This window comes from Vicia villosa, linkage group LG2 (assembly GCF_029867415.1).
Source record: "Vicia villosa cultivar HV-30 ecotype Madison, WI linkage group LG2, Vvil1.0, whole genome shotgun sequence".
Classification (NCBI taxonomy): Eukaryota; Viridiplantae; Streptophyta; class Magnoliopsida; order Fabales; family Fabaceae; genus Vicia; species Vicia villosa.
Genome location: NC_081181.1, coordinates 127,621,278 through 127,644,816, shown reverse-complemented (window position 1 = coordinate 127,644,816; position 23,539 = coordinate 127,621,278). Strand labels below are relative to the sequence as shown.

Here is a 23,539-nt window from a genome sequence, read left to right as displayed (position 1 = left end):
TTCTACCAAATAATTAAGAACGTTATTTATAAAATAATAACTATTGTCACGTTAAACTTTAAAATTGATAACTATTTAGATATTTTATTTTTCAACAAAAAATAATAATTAAAATAAATAGAAAAAGTATATATTTCAAATTATGAACAACAGCCTAAATATTAAAATGCATTCGATTTCTGGTATGCTAAAATGCATTTAATTGTATCCGGACATAGTTTGAAACAGTCTAAAGTTTTTCAGCATATTTTGAAACATTTAATCTTACCATAATTTTTGATACAGGCATAGTTTGAAATATATAGGCTTTTGCAACCTCGTCGAAACAAGTTTTTTATTATATTATTTATGGTATGCTGAAATGCATTTAATGCATAGCGACTAATATCCTCGAGATGTACATTATCATAATCTTACCATATCTCCATTCTCTGGTATCTCTCATCTATGGATATATCTTCTCTCAACAATTTAATTAATTAATATTATTAATTAAAATTTATGCAATTAAAATAAAAATTTATAAAAAATTGAAAAAATGGGAGAGACAGTTTACTATTGGTACAATTATTTAAAAAATTGAAAAAATTAATTAATAATTCTTTTCTAAGTGATTTTTGTTTTTGTTTTAAAAATTGAAAAAAATTTAATTTTAATATTTTTTGTTACTTATATTTTTATAAATGTAAAAAAATAAATTGTTGATATAAATATTTTTTATAAACGGGGAACAGTTTACTATTGGTACAATTATTTTTATAAATGAAAAAAAGTGTATTGTTGATATAAATATTTTTATAAACAGAAAATGTGTATAATTGAACAAATATTTATTAACACAGAAAAAAGCGTATTGTTGATATAAATATTTTTGTAATCGAAAAAAAGTCTATTGTTAATATAAATATTTTTTAAATGAAAAATAGTTTATTGATACGAATATAAACGAAAAGTGTATTGTTAATACAATATTTTTATAAACGGGAAAAAATGTTTTGTTGATAAAAATATTTTTATAAATTGGAAAAAATTATTGTTGATACAAATATTTTTGACATTGAATATCAAAATATTTGAAAGTAGTGATATAATATTTAATGCTATATTCACTTTTTTTCACTTTTTTCTAACATTGAATACCAACTCTCTCTTATGTCACCTCAATAAAAAGGAATAACTTACTAATCCAACTTTACTACGGGAAAAATGAAACCACTGATCTAAACATGTAGTGAGTCAATAAAATTTTATTATTTGTTTTCTTATATCGTAGAAATTATATAAAACGGTAAAAATGAAACAACTGATCCAAATATTGATATCATTTACATTTCCTCTTCTAAATAAATAAACAATAAATAAATTTTTTTGATTTAACAATTTAATTTTTCTTTCATTTCATTTTTATTATATATTAAAAACAAATGCGCGTACCATACCAGTACCCGTGCGAATGCACGGGTATCCCGCTAGTTTTTGGATAAACAAATAGCTGAAGGGTTATTCATTCTTACTTTTCTTAATCATTTTGTAACTACCTTAGCAGAGTTTTATTTTGAGAAGGAATAATTGATAAGAGGAGTAATGGTTTAAACTTGGGATTTTTCACTTTTTAGTATTTTGGAGTTTAAATTTTGAACTCTTTAGAATAATTTTTTTTTTTTTTACATGTCGCTTATTCCGGCCAATGTCATAGAATTTTCTTTATTTGGTACTGTTTTTTGTGCCGTTTATATTTATTAAAGGGTGATTCTGTTCACACCATTCCTAAAGCAATCAATCAAAGGATGAATGTTAAAAGAAGTCAATGGCACATATTTGATATGGACATCTAGTTCTACTCTTTAAGATTTAATTAGAATGATTAAGATTTATCATTTTATTAACTTTTAATAAGTTAGTAATAGAATTGTTATCTTTGAATTTTAGTATTTTTTATTAAAAAAATTAGGGATTAGAACATAATTTTACTATTAAAAAGGACTACAATTATTTAAATTTAAATGATAGTAATTTTAAGTAAAAGTAGCTACTAATCTAATTTAATTAGGACTTCTTCTATTGGAAACCTATTTAAAGACACTAATATTGAAAATAAAAGTCATCAATAATTAATATAAAAAAACCTGTAAATTCAATTATTATTTGATAGGAGAAGCACAACTATGATTCAATCAAATGAAAGAATAAGAATCCAGAATGATGTGAGAACAAATATTCTTACCAATATTCTTTTGCCAATCTCATGCACAAACAAATCAGAGCCTATGGTTATGTTATTTCAAACCAAAAAATCGACACGAGATAATATTAGTAGGGGTATGTTTGGATATCACGAAATAAACGGAGCGGAATGGAATGGAGCGGAGTGGAACGGAGGGGAACAAATGTACCATTCCATTGTTTGGAAATTTTAGAACGGAATAAGACAAGTTATTCATTCCGCCCAAATCGGAGGGGAAGGAATATGGTGGTAAGTGATGGAATGGAATGGAATCCATACCACTCATTTCCGCTCCGCTCCATCCGTTTTTAAATTATCCAAACAACGGAATATCATTTTATTCCATTCCATTCCGCTCCGCTCCATCCGATTCCATCAATCCAAACAAAGCCTAGAAAATTCGGCAATGGTTATGTTATTTCAAACCAAAAAACCAACTTACTCCAAGTGTTTGATGACATAAAAAGGGATTATAAGCCTATTAAAAAGGATTATCATCATTTGAGTTTAAATGATAGTATTTTAGATAAAAGTAGCTACTAACCTAATTTAATTCAGACTCTTCTTCTATTATGAGCCTATTTAAAATCATTAAGATTAATAATAAAAATCATCAATAATTGTTATAAAAAAATATTTGTGAATTTAAGAAGAGACTCTATCAAAGACAAGTCCGCTTCTGCCTTTATCATAAGTCGAAGCAAAACTTTTGTCGCATCTAGAACTGTGTCAACACGATCCAATAAATAAATCATATAGCAGTACAAAATCCATGTAACAACCATATTTAACTTAACTTACATGGAGAGAGAGAGAGTCTAGAATATATGAAAAAACTATAACCTTACATTAGATTACAATAACACGGATTTGTACCCTCTACTGTTATTTAGGTTCAGCCTTCTCTCCTTTTTGTGATCTAATGGTTCAACCATCCACACACAAAAGCAATGATTCATAAGTGAAAATTAAATAAATTAAATGAATGGTCAAGATTACAGTAGCTTGGAAGCATGGGATAAAGGGAAGGAGAGAATCCATTTCCCGATAACACATTTACAATCATAGTTAGAAACATACAACAATAATCACAATATAGGGAGAGGGAGACTTTATGTTATACTATATAAGACCTTGAAATTTTCAACATGGTCATATTAAAAACTACCTAAAAAGTAATCCCAACTCACAAAATCTGCCTCATGCTGTTTGTAAAAGACCAACTAAAAGATTTCCTACTTGTTGGCCTTGGAGCAAAATTGAGCCCAAACATTTCCTTAAGAGCTTGCTCTGGCTCTACTGGACCAACCAGCTTTACAACAACAGCTGCACTTTCTCTAATGTGATCCATGCTGTTTGTCTCAGTCCATAGATGATGTGCCAACTGTAACCTCCTATGCTTTGAACTCAAACGAAGGCCCCATTTCAAGTATAAATTCTCTCTATCACCTTTAGATAGTTTCTTCTGCATTTGCTTGCATAACATCTGTCTCTCTCTTCTTAGATATCTCATGCTGTTTTCAAGTCAAAGACAGTGTAGTTTGTAAATTTCAATTGTAAACTTCCCATTTTGAAATATGTAATTTGAAGCACCAAACACTTTTGAAAAAAAGGTGTGTCTGTGTCAGTATCAGTGTCTAAACCCAACACCGACACTTGTGATTGTGTTTAATATATTCATTTTTTCAAATTATTAACAGTGTTGACGTGTTAGTGGTGGTGTCGTGTTTCTGGTTTCTGTGCTTCATAATTTAATAAAACATTTATTTTTGAAATGTTACCTTGACTCGGGGGTAAGGGTTCTTCCATCTTCAAGAGTCTTATTGCCTAGTGAAAAAGTTTGCTTAAGATATGATAGTCTTCTGTGCTCTACCTCCAAATAAATAGAATCTAAGGGATCCCCTTTGAAGAGAAGAAAAAAGTAAGTCCTATGAACCAATGAAACATTACATGCGTCCCAAAGTTCAATAATCTCCTTTTGCAGCCTGTTAAATTTTGAAGGCCAATCTGAATGATTTTCTCCATCAGCTTGCATTGGGTCCAAACCAATATCTTTGACATTTTTTGTAGACATAATGGCATCCAATCCTGTCCCATGAACCTGTCATGCAAAACCAACTCAAAGAATCAATAACTAAAATCATGCTTTTGGTATGTATATGTTCTACTTATCTTAAAAATCGCGCAAGGAAAAAAAAACTATTTACAACTGTTTCCATCGGAATTTGAACTCCATTTCTAAAGGTTATAAAATCAAACTCTTACAAGTGAGTCGTTAGCTCACATGACATGTTTATGGAGCTGGATTGTAAGGTATGGAATGTCTAACTTAAAATTTGTCTCACGACATATGGAGCGTGATCCGAGTTGCCCAATAGTAGGTGGCGCAACGGATCTTTAATTGGTTTTGATATCATCTTAGAAATTTCATTGGTCCTATACAAAATTGGTTTATGAGGTGATGAATGTCTCCCACTTATAAACTCATTTTCAGACCGTGTTTCATCAAATGTGAGACTCTAAATACACACACACATCACTGGTGAATTGTTAAAATGAAACAATAGAGCAATAAGTCATATTTGATTATCAAAGTTGATTAGTGGAAAAACCAAAACAAGGAAGGAAGATTTATAATAGAAGCTTACCTCACGGTGATCCAGTAAATTCAACCTCTTAAGATGTTCTTTTTCCTTTTTATTTGGAGTTAAGGGATCCTTGCTCTCGCTTTCCTTTTCATTGAAGGATTTCACATTCTGTGCATCATCATCAACAGAACTTTCCACAAAATTCCTTTCAGCATCTAAATTATAACTTAGTGTATGAACCTTCCTCAGAAGTCCTCCAGGTCTTCCAACAAAGTCTTTTTCATTCCCTATTGGAGGAGGTGTGTTCTGAGTTACATCATCATCTTCAAACCAATCAGAAGAGAAATTCCTCATGAGACTAGCTTTACATGTTCTACTTCGGCTTAACTTCAACGTTCTAGAACTACTTTTTCTTTTGTTTTCTGTCATCCAAGGAGTACTATTTTCTGGAGTTGGAAGAACAAAATATTCATGCAAATTGTTCGGTCTATTGTCTTCCTTTAACCCTGATGAACACAAATCCTTATTGTTTTTGTCGCCATTGTTAACTTCAATTGATCCCGACACACCTATCTTTGCGCGAGGAGATGATGCACTAGAATTGGTATATGTATTTGATCTTAAATCTTCTGAATTTGAATGTGTATGCGTGTCTGTGATAGGCTCTTCTAACTCAATGCACCTAACTTCTTTACAATAATCCTCTTCATGCTGATCTTCAATGTTATTCTGATCTTCAATGTTATTCTGATCCAAATCATTCTGTACAGCATTATTAATGCTTGTAACTGATATCCTAGGGGAAGAATTTTGTACCATAAAATTCTTTTCGAGGTCGGGGAGTTGGAACAAATTATCATCAGAGCTAATACTATGTCCATCTGAATATTGTGAAGGATCAAAGGACCTAACACTTTCTTGACAGTTAATAGTTAATACATTCGGTTCCTCTTTTAGATTTTCTAAATTCCAAGTGTTTCGAACACGCAATTCGGGATACCGAGGACCTAAACTTTCCTGGAGATTTGGAAGGAAAAATAGATTAGACAAATTAAAAATGTATGATTACTATTTTGATGATATCGTTCTTGCAAATATAGCTCACCACTCCTATTAAAGAAGACATGTTATCTCCCGCTTCTTGGAGAATGTCCTTAATTTGAACTTGTGCAAGGTCGCGCTGCAAGGTTAGCTCCTTTACCTCTATCCTTAACTGCATATAAAGAGTATGTATTTGCAATCAACAAAAAAAAACAAATGCAAAGAGTTTTTGCATCAAGAGCTTTATTATTACCATCTCAATTTCACGATCTTTCTCTCTCAATAATGCTGAAGAATCAGAACTATTAGGACGAGCCGATCCTGTATTTCTCAATTCACTTTCCAGTTTAGCCAACTCCTTTTGTAATTGCTTGACTAGAGCTTTATCAGACACCACTACATTGACTTGTGCTTTAGTTTCAACTTCCTTAGCACAACTTGCAAATAAGAGAGTGTTTCTGCTTTGTTCAACGTGGCTCCGTGCAGGGCTCATGGTGCAAATGATTGCAGTTCTAGCATTGCCTCCTAATGACGATTGCAATATGCGAGTTAGCTTTGAGTCTCTGAATGGAATATGTCCATTTCTTCCCTTACTGCAACCAAATTCATTGCTTTTAGATATCAAAAAAGAGAGAAATATTCAACCCTCATACCAAAATAGGACTTATGTTTCAAATTTAGGCACATCACAAATATTGAAACAGAATCTTCGTAAGTTAACCTGAGTTTGCGGATAACAGTTCCTAGAGTTAGTAAACTACGATTTATGTGGCAACCTTCTTTCAACCTTACCCCAGCTGAATTGGTCTGGGATGCCCTTTCACTTCCAGCAAGATCAACAAAATTCTATACCACAAAAAAAAATCATCTCATTTCACATACATATTCATTAACTTAACAAACTTGATACTTGAAGTATATTCCCATAAATTAAGCAAATTAGTCATACCACTGATGCTGAAAGAGAGCTAAATTTGTCATTTCCAAGAAACTCGCGCACTGAACTTTCAACGGTCTGAAGTACCTCATTGTTAAGCAAATGTAAGAAAAGATGTGCCATAAAAGTTCACTAAGTTCTTCAATAAAAATAACAGCATATCATACCAGTCTGAGAATCTGATGAGATCTAGAGCTTGCTTCATTCAGTGATGTCTCTCCTATCTGCCTTTGAGCTGCAAAAATCGAATCGAACAACAATGATTTTACTAGCAAAAAAGAAAACCAAAGGAAATAAATTCAACCAAATTCATCATTCAAACCCTTCTTACCTTCACAAAAAGAAACGAGTTCTATAAAATGGTCCCAATCTCTAATACTTTCCTCAGTAAGTTTCTCAACAACCGTTCCTCGCTGTCAAAATTAACACAAACCATAAGTAAAAATGCATGCATACCGACAAGCCCTTTTGGAAAACGATAATCTACTTTATTTACCTCTGGATCATCAAGAAGTCTAAGAGGAGTACAATCTGGAATAAGAAGATCCCTGACAGATTCATTATAAATCTCAATTGCTGAAAACTTCAAAACGAATTCTCTGTCCATGTGCTATAAAACAACCAAAATCCAAAATTAAAAAAAAAAAAAAAACCTTTTTGAAAAGGACCAAGTAATGCAAGGATGCAGATCCTCCCCCACAGCACAACAATATATCAAAATTGCTTCACTATGCCACTGTAGGAGAGGATCTATATCTGCAATGCAATGATGTATAAGCGTGCTCACGGGCGCGTGCATTTTTCATTCATACCTTTTCTATATAGTTAAAAATGTCTGCTACAGTGCATTCAGTTATACCACTCATGGTATAAGTTTTCCCACTGCTGGTTTGTCCATACGCAAAAATGCTCGCTGATCGATTAAACTCAAAGAAAAATGTTAACACGGAAGTTCCACGGAGCTAATTCCGATAAAACATGAAGAAAAAAATCATCAAATAAACTCACAATTGACTCCACCAACAACAGAAAGCGCAACATCTTTCGCCGCTTCTTCATAAACCTTCCTTGTGTCATAATCTGCTCTAAACACTCTGTCTAAAACAACCAAATCACAAAAAAAAAAAAAAAAATCCAAATTCAGCAACCACATTTTTCAAACTCCATCTTTCAGAAATAAAATCAAACACATAGCATGCAACAACATACATACCAAATGAATAAGCTGTTGGATATAGAGATCTCTCAGAAGCTGAAACATTATTATTCCTGTAAATAATTGTACTATCATTGATACATTCCCAATCAGAAACATCATTCCTCGCAATTTCCTTATCGTTCAACGGCCGAAGCCGAACCGAAACCTGAATTCTCTCTTCATAATTCTGTCCAGCCTCTTCAACCACCTCATCCCCTCCAACAGAACTCATTTTTTTTCTCTTTCAATTTTCTAACTTCAAATTCAAATGACAATGATTATCATTACCACATGTCATTGAAACACATGAACCACTCAAAACTTCAACCCCCAATCATTATCTGCATACACAAAAATATTCAAAAGATTAAATAAAATCTTGATTCAGAAGAATAACAAACATGCTTATATACTTTATATTACATTGAATTAACTAATATATATAATATTTATAAGATCTTATAATTAAAGATTGGAGTTTTGTGAAATGGTCCCCATTCAAATGAACAACATCACATGGAAAGTAGAGAAAATGAAAATTTACCAAAGGGATGAGGGAGTTGATTTTTTTTCTTTTTTCAGAGAAGCTTATTTATTCAATTTTATTAGCAGATAAATTCATAGAGAGAAAAATCTGAAATTCTGAAAATGAATGGATGAGATTATGTGACTAAAAAAAATCTAGTGCTCTAAATTTAGCATGTGGAGTGTAATATAAATAGCACATAGTAGAAATAGAATATATGAATAAAAACAAATAAAATCTGGAAATTATGAAAATAAAAGTAGAATTGGAATTGTTATTCTGACAGAAAAAATTGGTGATAGGAAAACTCAAGTGGAAGAGAATCTCACATATTTTGAGAATATGAAAACAAAATATGTTGTTTGATTCAAGTGTTTGTGACAAACACGTTGTTATATTAAATAGGTATTATAAGTGTAGAAGAATTTAGAGTTTTTTTTTATTTTGTGTTATTATTTTGTGGTATGGGGTGAAGAATGCAATGTGGGAGTTGAAGTTTAAGAGTTAATAGAATTAACAGAAAGTGAAAGAGAAAATATATGTAGTACTCTTTACAACTCATACAAATGTGCTGTCATGTTGAAAAAAATGAAAGCTTAAAAAGTAAAAGCTGAACGGAGGGATTGGGACTTTTTTTCTTCTTTTACTGTCTCTGCCAAAAGGGAATGTCTATCTGTGGATGTTATGGTATTGTTGTGACTCAGCTTTTGAAAATGAATTAGAACAATGCAAAGAACTTGTTGCTCATTTATAAGAAAGATAGAAGAAAGATGTGAGTGTTTATTTATTTGAATATGTAATGCTATTAAGGTAATTATTTTTTAAAAATTAAGATTTTATTGTTGTACTTGTACATATCCAATTTATAAGAATTATAAGATTTTATTGTTGTACATGTCCCATATATATATATATATATATATATATATATATATATATATATATATATATATGGGGAATGTATCAAGTAGGAGGGTTTTTAAATAAGAGATAAGAGCATTCAATGCTAACCATTAGATTAATCAAGAGAGAGAAATAATAATTATATTAATATTTTAATTAATAATTTAATTTCTCTCTCTTGATTAATCTAATAGTTAGGATTGAATGCTCTTATCTCTTATTTAAAAATTCCTCCTACTTGATACATCCCCATATATATATATATATATATATATATATATATATATATATATATATATATATATATATATATATATATATATATATATATATGATTACTAATAAAAAAATTATTAGAGTTTTGATATATCATATCTCTACAAAGCTAGCTTGTAAGATGAAAATTGTCCCACTTTTAAATAAATGTTCCGTCATATTTTTTTATGTGGGATTTTTAATACATGTCCTTACGTCCAGGATTTAAAATTTGGCGCGTGAAAATTAATGATGGGTGGTCTGATAGCGAAACTTATACGAAACTCTTGATACTACGTTAAGAATTGTGATGAGAAAATTCTTAAAATTAATTGATCCTATTAATTTGCTTTTATCACATAGATTATAATATGTCAATGCAATATGTTTTTTTTTTATAAGCAAGTGATATTTCATTACAAGCAAGCATAAGAGGTGTTCAACCCAAATACAACAACGAAAAAACAACGTTCAAGACAAACCTACAAACTTAAATTAAGCAAGTTTTGGGGAGTTTGAGGAGTGAAGTGCCAGAAGTGTTAATGGGCTAAATGTTCAAGGATCCAAGAGACCTTTACACCACATATCCATCCATTAAGATAATGGATTACGAGTCACCTCTCTTATGTGTCAATGGCTAAACATTCAGGATCCAAGAGACCTTGATACCACATATCCACCAAAAACCTTAAGGCATTAGGAGTATGGGTCTTTTCTCTTATATATCAAACATTTCCTCCATTTCTAGTCGATGCGGGGTTTTATCACTCACACTTAAAATCCAACACGTTAAAGGACAAGCCAAACATTCAAATCGATATCTACATGCCCGTTGGCTCTCGCACCAAACCATTCTCACGACAAGGTTTTATCTAAGGACACAATTTCCTTAGCACCCTTATGACTTCCTTTGAATAGAATATCATTCCTTACAAGCCAAAACGACCAAGTAGTTAAGAGTCAGAGCAAAATTTGTAATTTCTTCTTGATCCTTCCCTTCATTAGAGCTCCAAAAGTCAATAAATGATCCTTCATCATATCATAGGAAGGACAACCTATGCAGCCATAACCAGTCAAGAATGAATTGCCAAAAACTTACAACGATAGGACAAAGAAGAAATAGATAAAGGTGTGATTCCTCACGTCCTACGCAAAGAGAACAAACAAGATTATGTGAACTCCTCAGTACTCCTCGTTTCACAAATTTATCCATGATTTGGAGCCTATTAAAAAAACAATCTCCATGCAAATACCTAAATGTTGTTGGACACATTAACATTCCACAACAACTTAAAAACACTGACTTTGTCTGTATCCAAATGAGAACCCGCAATTACAAATGTCTACCAATCTAACCTATGCAGATTTAACATATAAAAATTATTTTTAAAGTAGTTAAAACAAACTGGTCCAAAATCTTTTGGATAATAACTTTAAGAGTCTGTTTGGTAAGAATATTTTTTAACTTATAGTTTTTAAGTTCAAATGACAATTTAGACCTGTTTGTTAATAGTTTTTTCATCACGAGCTTATAGCTTATTTTGTTAGGTTATTTTTCAGACGCTATTTCATATACATTCTAGCTTATAACTTATAGCTTATAATTTTTTCTTATTTTTTATCCTTATTATTTTAACAAAATCTCACTTTTAACCTTTATAATTTATTCTAATTTAAAATAAAATAATTATGTATTAAATATTTTTTATGTCATTTACATTTATAAGTTAGCTGAATCGCTAATTTTATTAAACACTTCATTTAACTTTTTAGTTATCAGTCATCAGCCATCAATCATAAACTATAAATTATCGGTCATCAACCATCAATCATAAACTATAAATTATCAGTTAACTTATCAATCAACCGCTAATTATTTTTACCACATAGATCCTAAACTCAACTTTAAATTTTATAATACAAATATATGGTAAATGTTATCTTCCCCTATATATCAATTTTAGCTTACTTGATCCTCTTCTTTCTAATCATCATCACCTCTATACAATTCTAACTTAATCTTCACCACTTTCATATTTCACTCCTACTAATTAACTTTGCCCTCCTAACTTAATAAATTCATTCCCACACATGTAATATTATAATATTACAATAAGATCTATCGTCCTAAACCCAAAAATAATATAGTATCATATAATTACATATTTTATAATAACAAAAAAAGGCTCAAAAATAGGAGATCATTAATGTATCTAAGTCTCTAAATTTTAATTAGTGGTAGCTTGTAAAGTAGCATCATATTTAGAGCATGGAACATGACTGAAAAGACTACCCATAAGAGGGAGAGAAAAAAAAGTTGAATCATATAATAACGTCATATTATATATATAGGCCTATAAGATGGGGCAAGCACGTGGTGGCGGTGCCTTTTCACCACTTTTTCATACCTTGCAAAAAAGTTATAATAACTACTTCTTTTAAGTTCCAACCTCCTTTATCACACAAGAAATAAGTTTCAACGCCATTGGATGGTTTGACATTGCAATAATCAATTGAGTTTTGTTAACATGAGTGTTTCTTCGCAAAGTACTTTACACTTAATTATCTATTTATCAGTTCAAATAGAAAACATTTTAAAAAGAATTATGTTTGATGCATGACTTTTCTATTGTTAATATTTTTAAATTTTTGTTATTGTACTAAAAATTGAGAATGAACTCTTATCTTATCTTGGTTGAAGATTCGAGATAATGATGAGTATTATGAAAGGTGCGTTTTTTTTTCCAAGATCACGGGCTGAGACGGAAAAACTAAAAAATGTGCTATTTTTCTCCTCAATTGAGAGGTAAATTGAGAAAAAAATCTCTCACTTTTTACATCAGTTAGACTCTAAACTGAAGTAAAATCTCAAACTTTTCTCTTGGATTGAGATTGTTAATCGAGGAGATAGTAGTCAGGGGAATCACTTTCACATCAGTAGGACTATCTATTAATTGATGTGAAATCTCTTATATTTTCTAATATTTTTTTTTATAAATTTTGTTACATATTTTTTGTTATAACATGTATTTTTATAAAAAATACCTAAATGACATATTTTGTATCATACATTTGATGGCTACAAGGTCTAAATTTAAACTATACAATCAAAAGCAAAATGATATGTACCATATATTTAATGGCTAATTTAATATGTCTAGAGTGACTCAAAAACTAATACATATTATTCTTTACAACAAAACCCAAACATATTAATGGTTAAATTGAAAACTTAAGAAGATAAGTTGCCCAACGTAAACCGCGGTACATCATATAAATCTTCTTTTTGTGAATGTCGGTGTTCGTTCGTTAAAAACACAAGAATAAAAAATAACAATAAATTATAGATAAACAATTAAAAAAATATTTATTTGTTAGTTTTTCATATCCTTTCTTGATGATCACAACAAATTGCATGCACATCATCCGAATCATTTTTTTTCCTGAGGTACACACGTGTGTTGAGAAAGAAGGAGTCTAAAAAATATAAAATGTTAAATCATTATTTTCATCACTACCATGAATGTGTTTTTCTCATAGAATAGTTGACCATCTATTGTTAGAAGGATCAGTGACATAAAACACTTGTTTTGTTTGGGATGTCGTGATGAAAAATTCATTCATATAAGTTGTTTTGCGAAGGTCAACCAGTGTGAATCATAATTCATTGATTTGTACACCGCTGTTAGAGTCATTAATTTAAATATAACATAATCAATCTCCCAAATTTCCTCAATGACCCTAAAATACAATTTAGATGACATTACGAGATTCTTATCTTTGAAATTAGTGAAATACATATATTCAACCTCGACCATAACCCCACTATTTTGATGATAACATGATCATCCTTTGATTTTATATAGAAAGAAAGTTTATTAATGTCGTATGAACTCCAAATTATTACATTAAATTAATGCATATATGACATCCACTTAATTGTCTCGAATGCACTTCCATCATTAGAAATCCTTTAATTAAACCAATATATGAAATTCTTGTTATAATCTGTTAACAATAATTTTTTATTCCTCCAGGAGAATTTTTCCTTGATAAGTCTTTTGTGAGGGGATAAGTAAGGTTGAACTTAATCAACAATGTTCAATATGTACAAAATATGCTTGAAGAACTACATCACAGACCATTGTCGTAACATTTTAACTTCGAGTACCTCTACCTTCATATCTTCCAGCACGACGAGACTTGGAAATTTCTATAGAAAATACTTCTAACAAATAGTTAAAAAAAAAACTCAATAGCTTCTTATGTGATGTCCTTAAAACAATAAAATATTTCAGACAATGATGATTCTTCGTATACCTTTTAAAGATCTTCGTATATTGCTCTATTAGATACATCCACCTTAAATAAACTGGGCCAGAAAATTTAATCTTCCGGATCATATGAACAATTAAGTGAACCATAATGTCAAAAAATAATGGAGGAAAACATTTCTCCAATTGACACAAGATAACTGCAGCCTTATGTTCCAAATCATCTAAGTTTTATGGATCAATGAATTTTTTACATATAACATTGAAGAATAAACACAATCTAGTTATATTTTTCATTACATTTTTTGGCAAGATGCTACGAATATTCACTAGTAGAAGTTGTTGAATCAGGACATGAAAATCATGAGATTTAAGTCAATTAATTTAAGATCTTTTATTGATACAAGTTTCTTGACATTTGATGAGTATCCTTGAGGAACTTTGATTCCTTGCAAACACTTGCAAAAACTTCTTTTTTTTCTAGACAGAGTGTGACATGTTGGAGGCAAGCATGCTCTTTTACCTATTTCTTCTAGGGCTAAGTCTTGTCATATACCCATCTCCATCATATATAGACAGACATTATTACCATTTTTTCCTTACCTTGATTGTTGAAAGGTGTTTCAATTACACTATCACACATATTTTTCTCCACATGCATCACATCAAAAAAATATCTTACATCAAGATTAAACCAATATGGAAGATCAAAGAACACCGACCTATTTTTTCATATATTTTTCCTCTGTGGATTATTTTTATTCTTTCCAAGGACAAAATTAATATGTTGTTGTCATTGATAAATTTTCTCCCTAGGTAAGGGCTTTGGATCAATATCAAACTCTTACTCTCTGTTAAAAGCCCTCTACAATCTACGATATGGATGATTGAGTCGCAAAAATTTGTATGCCCAAGGTAAACTGTCTTTTTTCCAATTTCTAGTTGGTGGTGGCATGTATCAACTTCATATATAGGACACACTTTATTTCTCTTAATGATATACCTAAAAAAATTATTGTATGAAATAAAGTCTTTGATTTTATAAAATAACATGGCATGCATCTTAAATTTTTCATCCGAGTACGCATCATCAACATCAATACCTTTCTGCCACCAAACTCTTAAATCTTCAATTAATGTACATAGATAAACACCTATGTCATTTCCTTATCTTCTTGGGCCTAAAATCATCATAGATAACATCATGTATTTGTGCTTCATGCATAACAATGGAAATAGGTTGTAAATTATGAGAAGAAAAAGGCATGAAGTATGTTTAATACTTAGATTTCCAAATAGGTTCATTCCATCAGTGGCAAGTCAAAGCCTATGGTCTCTTTCCTCATGGCTAAAATCCAGAAACAACGAATTAATTTTCTTCCATTGCAAAGAACCAGCTGCATAAAAAATTTTCCATCACATTTTCTTTCATCTGTATGTCATATATTATTCTTTGCGTCATTTACATTAGCAATTATTCTCATGAAGCTTTGAATTATTGACATGTATCACATCAACTTGATAGGAGGACCCTTCTTCTTACATCATCATCATCATCATTAATGTCACCTTCCTTTAACTTGTAGCATAACTCCACATACTTCGGGAACTAATTTAGTTTTTCATACTCATTCCTCCATAATATGCAATCATTACGATATGCATGTATTTTGATATAGTTCATACCCATTAGGCACAATATCTTATTGGCCTCATAATTATGGTTCGACAACATGTTACCTTCTGGAAGAATGTTTTTCAACAATTCAAGCAATTAAGTAAAATTTGTATTTGTCAACACATTTTATCCTCAGATTAAACAGTCTTAACAGACAATCGTGTAAAATTTGTGCACCCCACATATGACTAATTCTTCTTATCACTATCATACACATGTGCTATCTTAAAAGAATCTTCTCTAATATCACATATTATATCTTCTAGACCATCATCCATATCTACGTCAACTTCATCCATGTGTGTCGCAGTTGGGTTTTTTGTCACTTCATCATGCTACGCCTATGTTGTACAATGTTGATAAATTCCATCACAACATAGATCATTCAATCTTTATTTATTTCCAAATTTTTTATTATCCCCCAAAAAACACAAAGACAATAAAAAATTTCATTGTTGTCAGGAATATTTCTTTCTGTAAATTGAAGAAATTCATTCACTTCATTCTCATACTCCACACCCAATCTATTATCTTTCATCCAACAATGATTCATATCTACCTTATGAAAATAAAATCATTAATTACGTCTTTTTACATATACATTGTTAAGTTATTTAACAATTTAATTTTATTCCAAAAGTATCACTAAATAGGGAATCCTGAGCAACAAACAACAACAACTAAACATTATTTTAGGGCAAAAATACCTTTGTAGCTGATACATCAAACCTTTTATTATCAACAAAAACATTAAATATTTTACAACAAGATAAATTACTAACATAGTTAGTGAAAATATTAGTCATGTAATGCATAATTGGTGTTTCTAGGATAAGTTTTGATAAGAAGGTAGGTCATAATTGATTCATACTTCAAAAGATTATATATAATGTGATGATGAAAAAATATTAAAAGATGGATATGACAAGGATAATAAGATCATATATTACTAACATAGTTAAATCTTTAATCTCAACAACCACGACATTAAACAATTTACAACAACTAACATTTCTAAGCTGCATGAATGAATAAAGTGATTTATGTACTATAAACGTGATGGATAACACAAAGACATTAGTAGAGGAAGCTTCGTTTTATTTCCTTGCTTATTTCGAGTTTTGTTACATTTCCTTTTTTAAGTTTCGTTCGAGTGATCTTCAATGGCGTTAATGGCACTCGGGAGGAGAAGATGAAGTTTCAAACACATTTATGGAAGAAATGAAGTTTAGAAAGTCATTATGGAAGAAATGGCGCTTGGAGAAGATGAAGTTTCAAAACTCATTCCAACATAAATGAAGTTTTAAGTTCGAAGAAATTTAAGTTTCATTAGATCTAATATGACATCATGTTATATTAAAAATTACCATCCATCCATCCATTCCTCCATAGTCGACTCAATGGTCAAATTACCAAGGTTAGGGTTTTGGGCTTTGAAATTTTAGTTGGTTAGGATGAGAAGTCACACTTTCAATGTCTCGAGTTTTAGTCGTGACATTTACAAATTTTAATTTCATTTTTTTTTAATTTTAAATTATTTCTGTAGTCTCAATGTCGAATGTGTTTTTTAACTTCTATGACCATTGGTCAACTTGCACCCCTCTTTGAAAATATTAAAGTAAATATGTGACTACTATTAAATGTAGTATTATCTCTATTTGTTTTGACACTTGTAAGTGTATTAAAAAAATTTAGTCATTGTTATTTGAAAAAGAAAAATTAAAAATAATTATATAAAATTATATTTTATTGCTAGCAGGATAAATAACTAAAAATAATTTTACAAAATTGCATTTCATAGCATGAAAAATAAAGAATAATAAATACTGAAGTGTATATTAAAAAATATTATTGATAATTAATTGGTATTGTAAAATGTCTTATAATTTAATATAATTTTTTTCTCAACACACCTTTGTTGATGCTATATCTGTTCTGTATTATTGTCTAATGTTTGGCTAAAACATATAATAGCAGCAAATGGTACAACTGTGAATCTTGCAAGTGTAAAATGAACAAAACAGGTACAAGCAAGATGTTACATGGAATGTCATGACATCAACTCATGACATCGTGCCTGCAGAACTGGAAGAAAGATTCAGTTTGTATTCAACAGATACAGAATATTCTATATGAATATTTTGTAATCCTATGTGGCGCACTTTTAAAGGTCAAAAGAATAATTGAAGAATCAGATCAGAAGATTGAAGATTCAGGAAGAATCAGATCAGAAGATTGAAGATTCAGCAGTTTCTAAATTAGGAAACTCGTGATTAGAAGACCTTATTTGTAGCAGAATATTTATGCATATTTGTAACAGCAAGGAGTGTTGCGATTTGTAAGCCCAAATCCAATTGGGATCAGGTTATAAATAGGAAACTTTTGTAACCTAGTTGAATATAGAAAACCTTGTTTTTAACGATGTAGTCATTAGGGTTTCTATAGGTAGACCACCCAGGTTGTGGGATGGCTGCCATGTCCTTCTCGAAACCTGTAGGTTAGATAAGTGATTGTCCTCACTCGAAACCTGTAGGTAAGAGTTGAGTATTGTAAACTTGATTGAAGTTGTGAAGCAAGATCAAGTATGTGTTCATTGTTAATTGTGTAAATAGCTGTTGCAGGGTTGTAACAGTTAGGTATCACTAGGGAGTGAGCAGAGGTTCTCTTATCTTGGATGGAGTTCTGAGATAAAGGTTGCATTGGGTAGTGACTAGATAAACCAGAGGTAGTTTATTTGTAAACCAGAGGTTGTTTACATAAAATAGTACTACTGGTAGTGAAATCTTCTTCCTGGCTTGGTAGCCCCAAGAGTAGGTAGTTAGACCGAACTGGGTTAACAATTAACTGTGTTATTTATCTTCTGCATTATTTGTTCAGTTATGAATGTTATGACTTTGTTTATAACATCAGGTTCAGAAGTGTTAGCTGTTCCTGAACAGAACCATATAAAGATTATGATCTGATTATGTCTACTGAACATATGTGATCCCAGGTTTCATTGACTCCTGTTTAGGAGTAATTAATTAATGAGGGATCTTTCCATTCTGCTTATGCTACATTAATAACAGATCAGATGTCTTGACATCGGGATTGACATCCGAGTCTGTCATTCCAGAATTTTCAAGAAGTAATTATTTATAGAGTTTAAAGATAGTACATTGACATAAACTAACTTTACACATATAATCAATTAAAATTCTTACACTTGCTATGTCATATTAGTTTATTTAAATTAAAATTGTGTTTTAATTAGATATATAATTGTGATTGGTTGACAGTGTAAAAATGTTAAAATTATGTTTTAATTAGATATTTTATACTATCAGTGCATATCCCTTTTTCTCTTATTTATAAATATTAAGTCGTGTGAAGTTTTAAATTGACCACTTTTGAATTATTATTGACACACAAATCTCAACTATTTAAACATGAAAATACAATGTATATTTCAAGAATCTTGCATCATGATAACTTTTTTTTTAATGATAAGAGAATATATTTCTTACTTTTTTAATGTTATCAAACTATATGAAAAACAAAAATGTTATAATAGAATCATGCTAATTGGTGTTGGTTGAGAGATTTATGTTTTTATTTAGTGAAATGAATTAAAAACTCTATGTGTACCTTTATTTGAGTATTACGTTCTTTGTAATTATTCCCTAAGGTGAGGCAATGGGAAAAGGTGTTTGGAAGCTTTTGACTAAAACAAGTAATGTAAATTCAACATACCATGTGCATGTTGTGGGGGACTTTGAAATTGGAGAGAGAAAGAAATATCATTGACTAGAAACTAGAGAGGCCCATTACTCATGGATTCTTATCTTTTCGACCAAAAAATATATATGAATGAATGTTGCATAAACGACAATTTTTGTAGAATACCAAACCTAATATAGAGAGAGAATCTTAAACACAATAAACCATATTTATGCTATTTATTGTTTGTTGTATACTAAAGTGTTTAGAGTCAAACATTAATAATCATAAAGTGTTTAAGAAATCGCACATGCATGCTTTATACTAGAATCAACTAGATTTCCGACCTGTGCGATATATTAAAAGAAGTTATATAAAATTATTTGCATATAAAATTATCTCGTAAAATATTTAGATTATGTTTGCAATTATACTGTTAATTTTTTTAATGTAAAAGACAATAAAGTAGAAAAAAAATAATTATCAAGATAATTTAAAATGTACAAATTTAAAGAAAGAAATATTAATTAACTAAAGAATATGCTGTTAATTTTTCTAATGTGAAAGACAATGAAATAGAAGAAAAAAAATATCATGATAATTAAAAATGTGCAAATTTAAAGAAAGAAAAATTATTTAACAAAATAATATTATTAAATACTTTTAAAAACTATATCTGATGCTGTATCTATATTTTTACATTCATCATTAGTTATCAATATCATCAATTTTTTCTTTGAAATAATATAATGAATATAATATGAATTAAATATAATATTTTTAATTGTTATTTTTGACTACTATATTATTATGGATTTAATGGAAATACACTGACAGTGTAAAACAGTTTTACACTGTCAATGAATCGTAGCCGTTAAATATTTATTGAATTTTGACTTTTATTTTAAATATTTAGAAAATAATATATGTAAATGGTTGTAATGCATTGACTGTGTAAAGAATTTTACACTGACAGTGCATATCCATTAAATCCATTATTATTATTTGTAACTAATTATATTATTACTATTATTATTATTATTATTATTATTATTATTATTATTATTATCATTATTAATGTAGATTAAATTTAAGAAAAAAATAGAATTATGGTTGATGTTATAGCAGCTATCAAGATGACATGTGAATCTCAATATGTAAAAAAAAAAATAACTATGAGTATTTTCATTATATTTTATAAAAATTGATATATCAAATTATGTTTAAATGAGTTTTTTTTACATAATATATTTTGTGAAGAATAATAATTTTAAATAAAGATAAAAATAGTTAAACGTTACACACTTGGTTATCTAATCTTAATAATATATTTGTTGCTATAATTATATGTAATAATTTTTTTTAATATTTATTATAAAATTCGATCCATTTAAAATAAGTAACACATAATATTTTCACTAAGATGAAAAATATCCAACTTACAATGAATATTTTACCATACACCATAGCAATTGAGTAAATATTAGTATTTTAACTATAAATATAACAAATAGAAAGAAAAGTGGTATATATATATATATATATATATATATATATATATATATATATATATATATATATATATATATATATATATATATATATATATATATATATATATATATATATATATATAAATATAATTCAAAGAATGGTTATAAATAATAACAATTTTAATTTATAGAATTTATTTTAATCCACCATTTTTTATGAAATTATACACCAGTGTTTTAACAAAATATATTTAGTAATAAAAAAATGAAAATGTGGAGAATTTGAAAAAAAAAGGTGATATAAAAAATTGATTTTTAATACTCATAATTTTTTTCTTTATTTCAATAGATACAAATTATTAACTAAATTACTTATAAATATTATTAATCATATATAACAATACTTTAAATTTTTATAAACTCATAAAAGATAAATTTATTAAGTATAATTCAAAGAATGGTTACAAATAATGACAATTTTAATTAATATGGAAAATTCTAAGAAGTTGACATGTCAGCATTAGTATCATATTAGAATGACACATCATCATTAGGTTTAGGGTTGTTACCAAAGGTTGTCATCATGACAACCTTACATTTAGATTAAGTAGATGGAAAATCTTGCTACATTCATTATAAGTTAATGAGAACTTTTCTTTTATAATTAAAGATGTATTTCATCCATTTCATATAAAATATCTATGCGTAATTTATAAGGAAAAAAAATTAAATTACTCTCAAAGATAAATTATATGAAAAATGCTAACGAGTAGGAATGCTTAAATCCAAATCAATTCAAATAAAAATTGTAAACCGATCCAAAAAAATCAAAAAATCGCAAAAAAATAGAAGTTTATCGGATGTGTTTAGATGCCATTTGTGAGAACCGCATACTTCAGATCAGCTTTCGGATTGATTTTCAAAATCGATCCAAACCGAACCGCATGTATATATACTTTGTACTTATTTATTTTTTATTAGTACGATATGTTACATAAATTTATTATTATATGATAATAATTTTTTTATCTTATCTATTAGCTTTGTTTAATCTATTTATTTTTATTATTTTATTTATTTCAATTATAATCGATCATTTTCATTTTATAATATTAACTTTTAATATATTATATAATATATATTATATCAAATCTATGATTTATTAGTATTTTTATAATATTAATAAAAATATAATTTGTAATTTGGATATTCAAAAACCGATCCAAATTAAACCGCATTAAATTGGATCGGATCAGATTGGATTTTTTTAGCATATCATCCAAAACCCAACCAAATTGCAAGTAAATTAGTTTTTGCCTTAAAACCGATCCAAACTGAACCGCGAACACCCTTACTAACAAGTGCCTCAGGAGTATTTGTTAAGAGTTCAAAAAGATAAACAATATTTATATTTAATATTTTAGAAATAAAAATAACAATTTCTTTAAAAAAATAACAAAGTTTGTTCTATTAAAATAACATGTATTTAATGTATTGGATATTGAAATAAATAAGTTATTTAACCTTTAAATGAAATGTTTAAAGAGTGCTTTTGGGACCCTCGTTAGCGTGACCCAAATTATATTATAATAACATTTCGACAATTTATGTGGATTGAATCATCATTTGACATCTCATCATGATCAACTAATGTTGCATGGTGGCCCTTTTTCTTTTTAGGGTAGCACTCTTTCTATTTTAGTCTCTCTTCACTAGATTTAGTATCTTGATTTTTATGGCACTATCATGCAGTTGAGAAATGCCTCTGAATTGTTGGTCTACCATTATCTTCCAACAACGTAATTTAGTGATAATTTAGGGTGGCAGACCGTATAGGGATACAATTGTATTTTCCATTTGAATGAACGACTTTGTTACGTTAATATTTTTAGGAGGTTAGCATATACTACAAGTTACATAGAATCCTTAGTATATATGCATTTAGTATGTAAATTGATGTATATCAAAGTGGCAGATTCAAGACCCTGACTCAGAGATTGCAAAATAGTTAATACTAATAAATTATTATAATTGTATCTAAAAATAAAATACTAAAAAATATTGTACTCAACTTATAATGTATTCAAAAAATTACTATAATTGTCCTTTACGTGATTTCACATTTTGAAATCGTTGAATAATCGGCTCATTATTAATGTCCTTCAACACATCACTTTTAATATAAGTCACAAGACAATCATTCATTCATCCATTCGTCCTTCATTTGATTACGTAATATAGTTTTCACAATCTTCATAGCAGAAAAGGATCGTTAGACGGTTGCCGTGGCAATAGGCAAAGTCATTGCCAACTTCAAAAGTTGATAAACCAATGGATAAACAACATGTCTTTTAGTTTCAACCAACTTTTTTGAAAGATCACCAATTCCTTTCAAATATTCAAATTCAATCTGCCGCGTATATCAATGATATAAGTCTCAGGTTGATTATCAAGCAACACGAAACTAGTTTGACAAAAATCTCGTGGATAGAACTTTGCAAATTCAACCAGTTTTTTCTTGTCAAAAGAAGAGAACAAATTTGTTGGATTCAAACAAGCCATGCAAATGAGCAACCAACTATTTGTCTCATTAAAAAGATTGTTAAATTCTTGAAGTTACATGTCCACGACAGTATAAAATAATTCAATATGATAACGTTTCTCTATTGTGATAGACTCGACATTACTTCCACGCCTTGATCTTCCTAAAAAATATATATCAT

At 29.1% G+C, this 23,539-nt stretch overlaps 1 protein-coding gene across 4 annotated transcripts; it reads right to left on the bottom strand.

Moving 5' to 3' along the window:
• Positions 1-3,175: 3,175 nt before the first annotated feature.
• LOC131652041 (kinesin-like protein KIN-7F) lies at positions 3,176-9,225 on the bottom strand. Of its 4 annotated transcripts, none has more exons than XM_058921811.1 (14): positions 9,063-9,225; positions 8,004-8,329; positions 7,799-7,888; positions 7,603-7,703; positions 7,287-7,400; positions 7,122-7,203; positions 6,958-7,025; positions 6,803-6,868; positions 6,575-6,699; positions 6,107-6,446; positions 5,918-6,025; positions 4,873-5,829; positions 4,006-4,325; positions 3,176-3,738 (listed from the first exon to the last, which is right to left on the bottom strand). In XM_058921811.1, the coding sequence occupies exons 2-14, from the start codon at positions 8,218-8,220 to the stop codon at positions 3,411-3,413; spliced, it is 2,916 nt and encodes a 971-aa protein (XP_058777794.1). In that variant the 5' UTR covers positions 8,221-8,329; positions 9,063-9,225; the 3' UTR covers positions 3,176-3,410. The 4 variants fall into 4 exon arrangements, with proteins under 4 accessions (XP_058777794.1, XP_058777797.1, XP_058777795.1 ...); XM_058921814.1 differs by having other exon boundaries at positions 9,079-9,201; XM_058921812.1 differs by lacking the exon at positions 9,063-9,225 and adding an exon at positions 8,844-8,994.
• Positions 9,226-23,539: the final 14,314 nt, after the last annotated feature.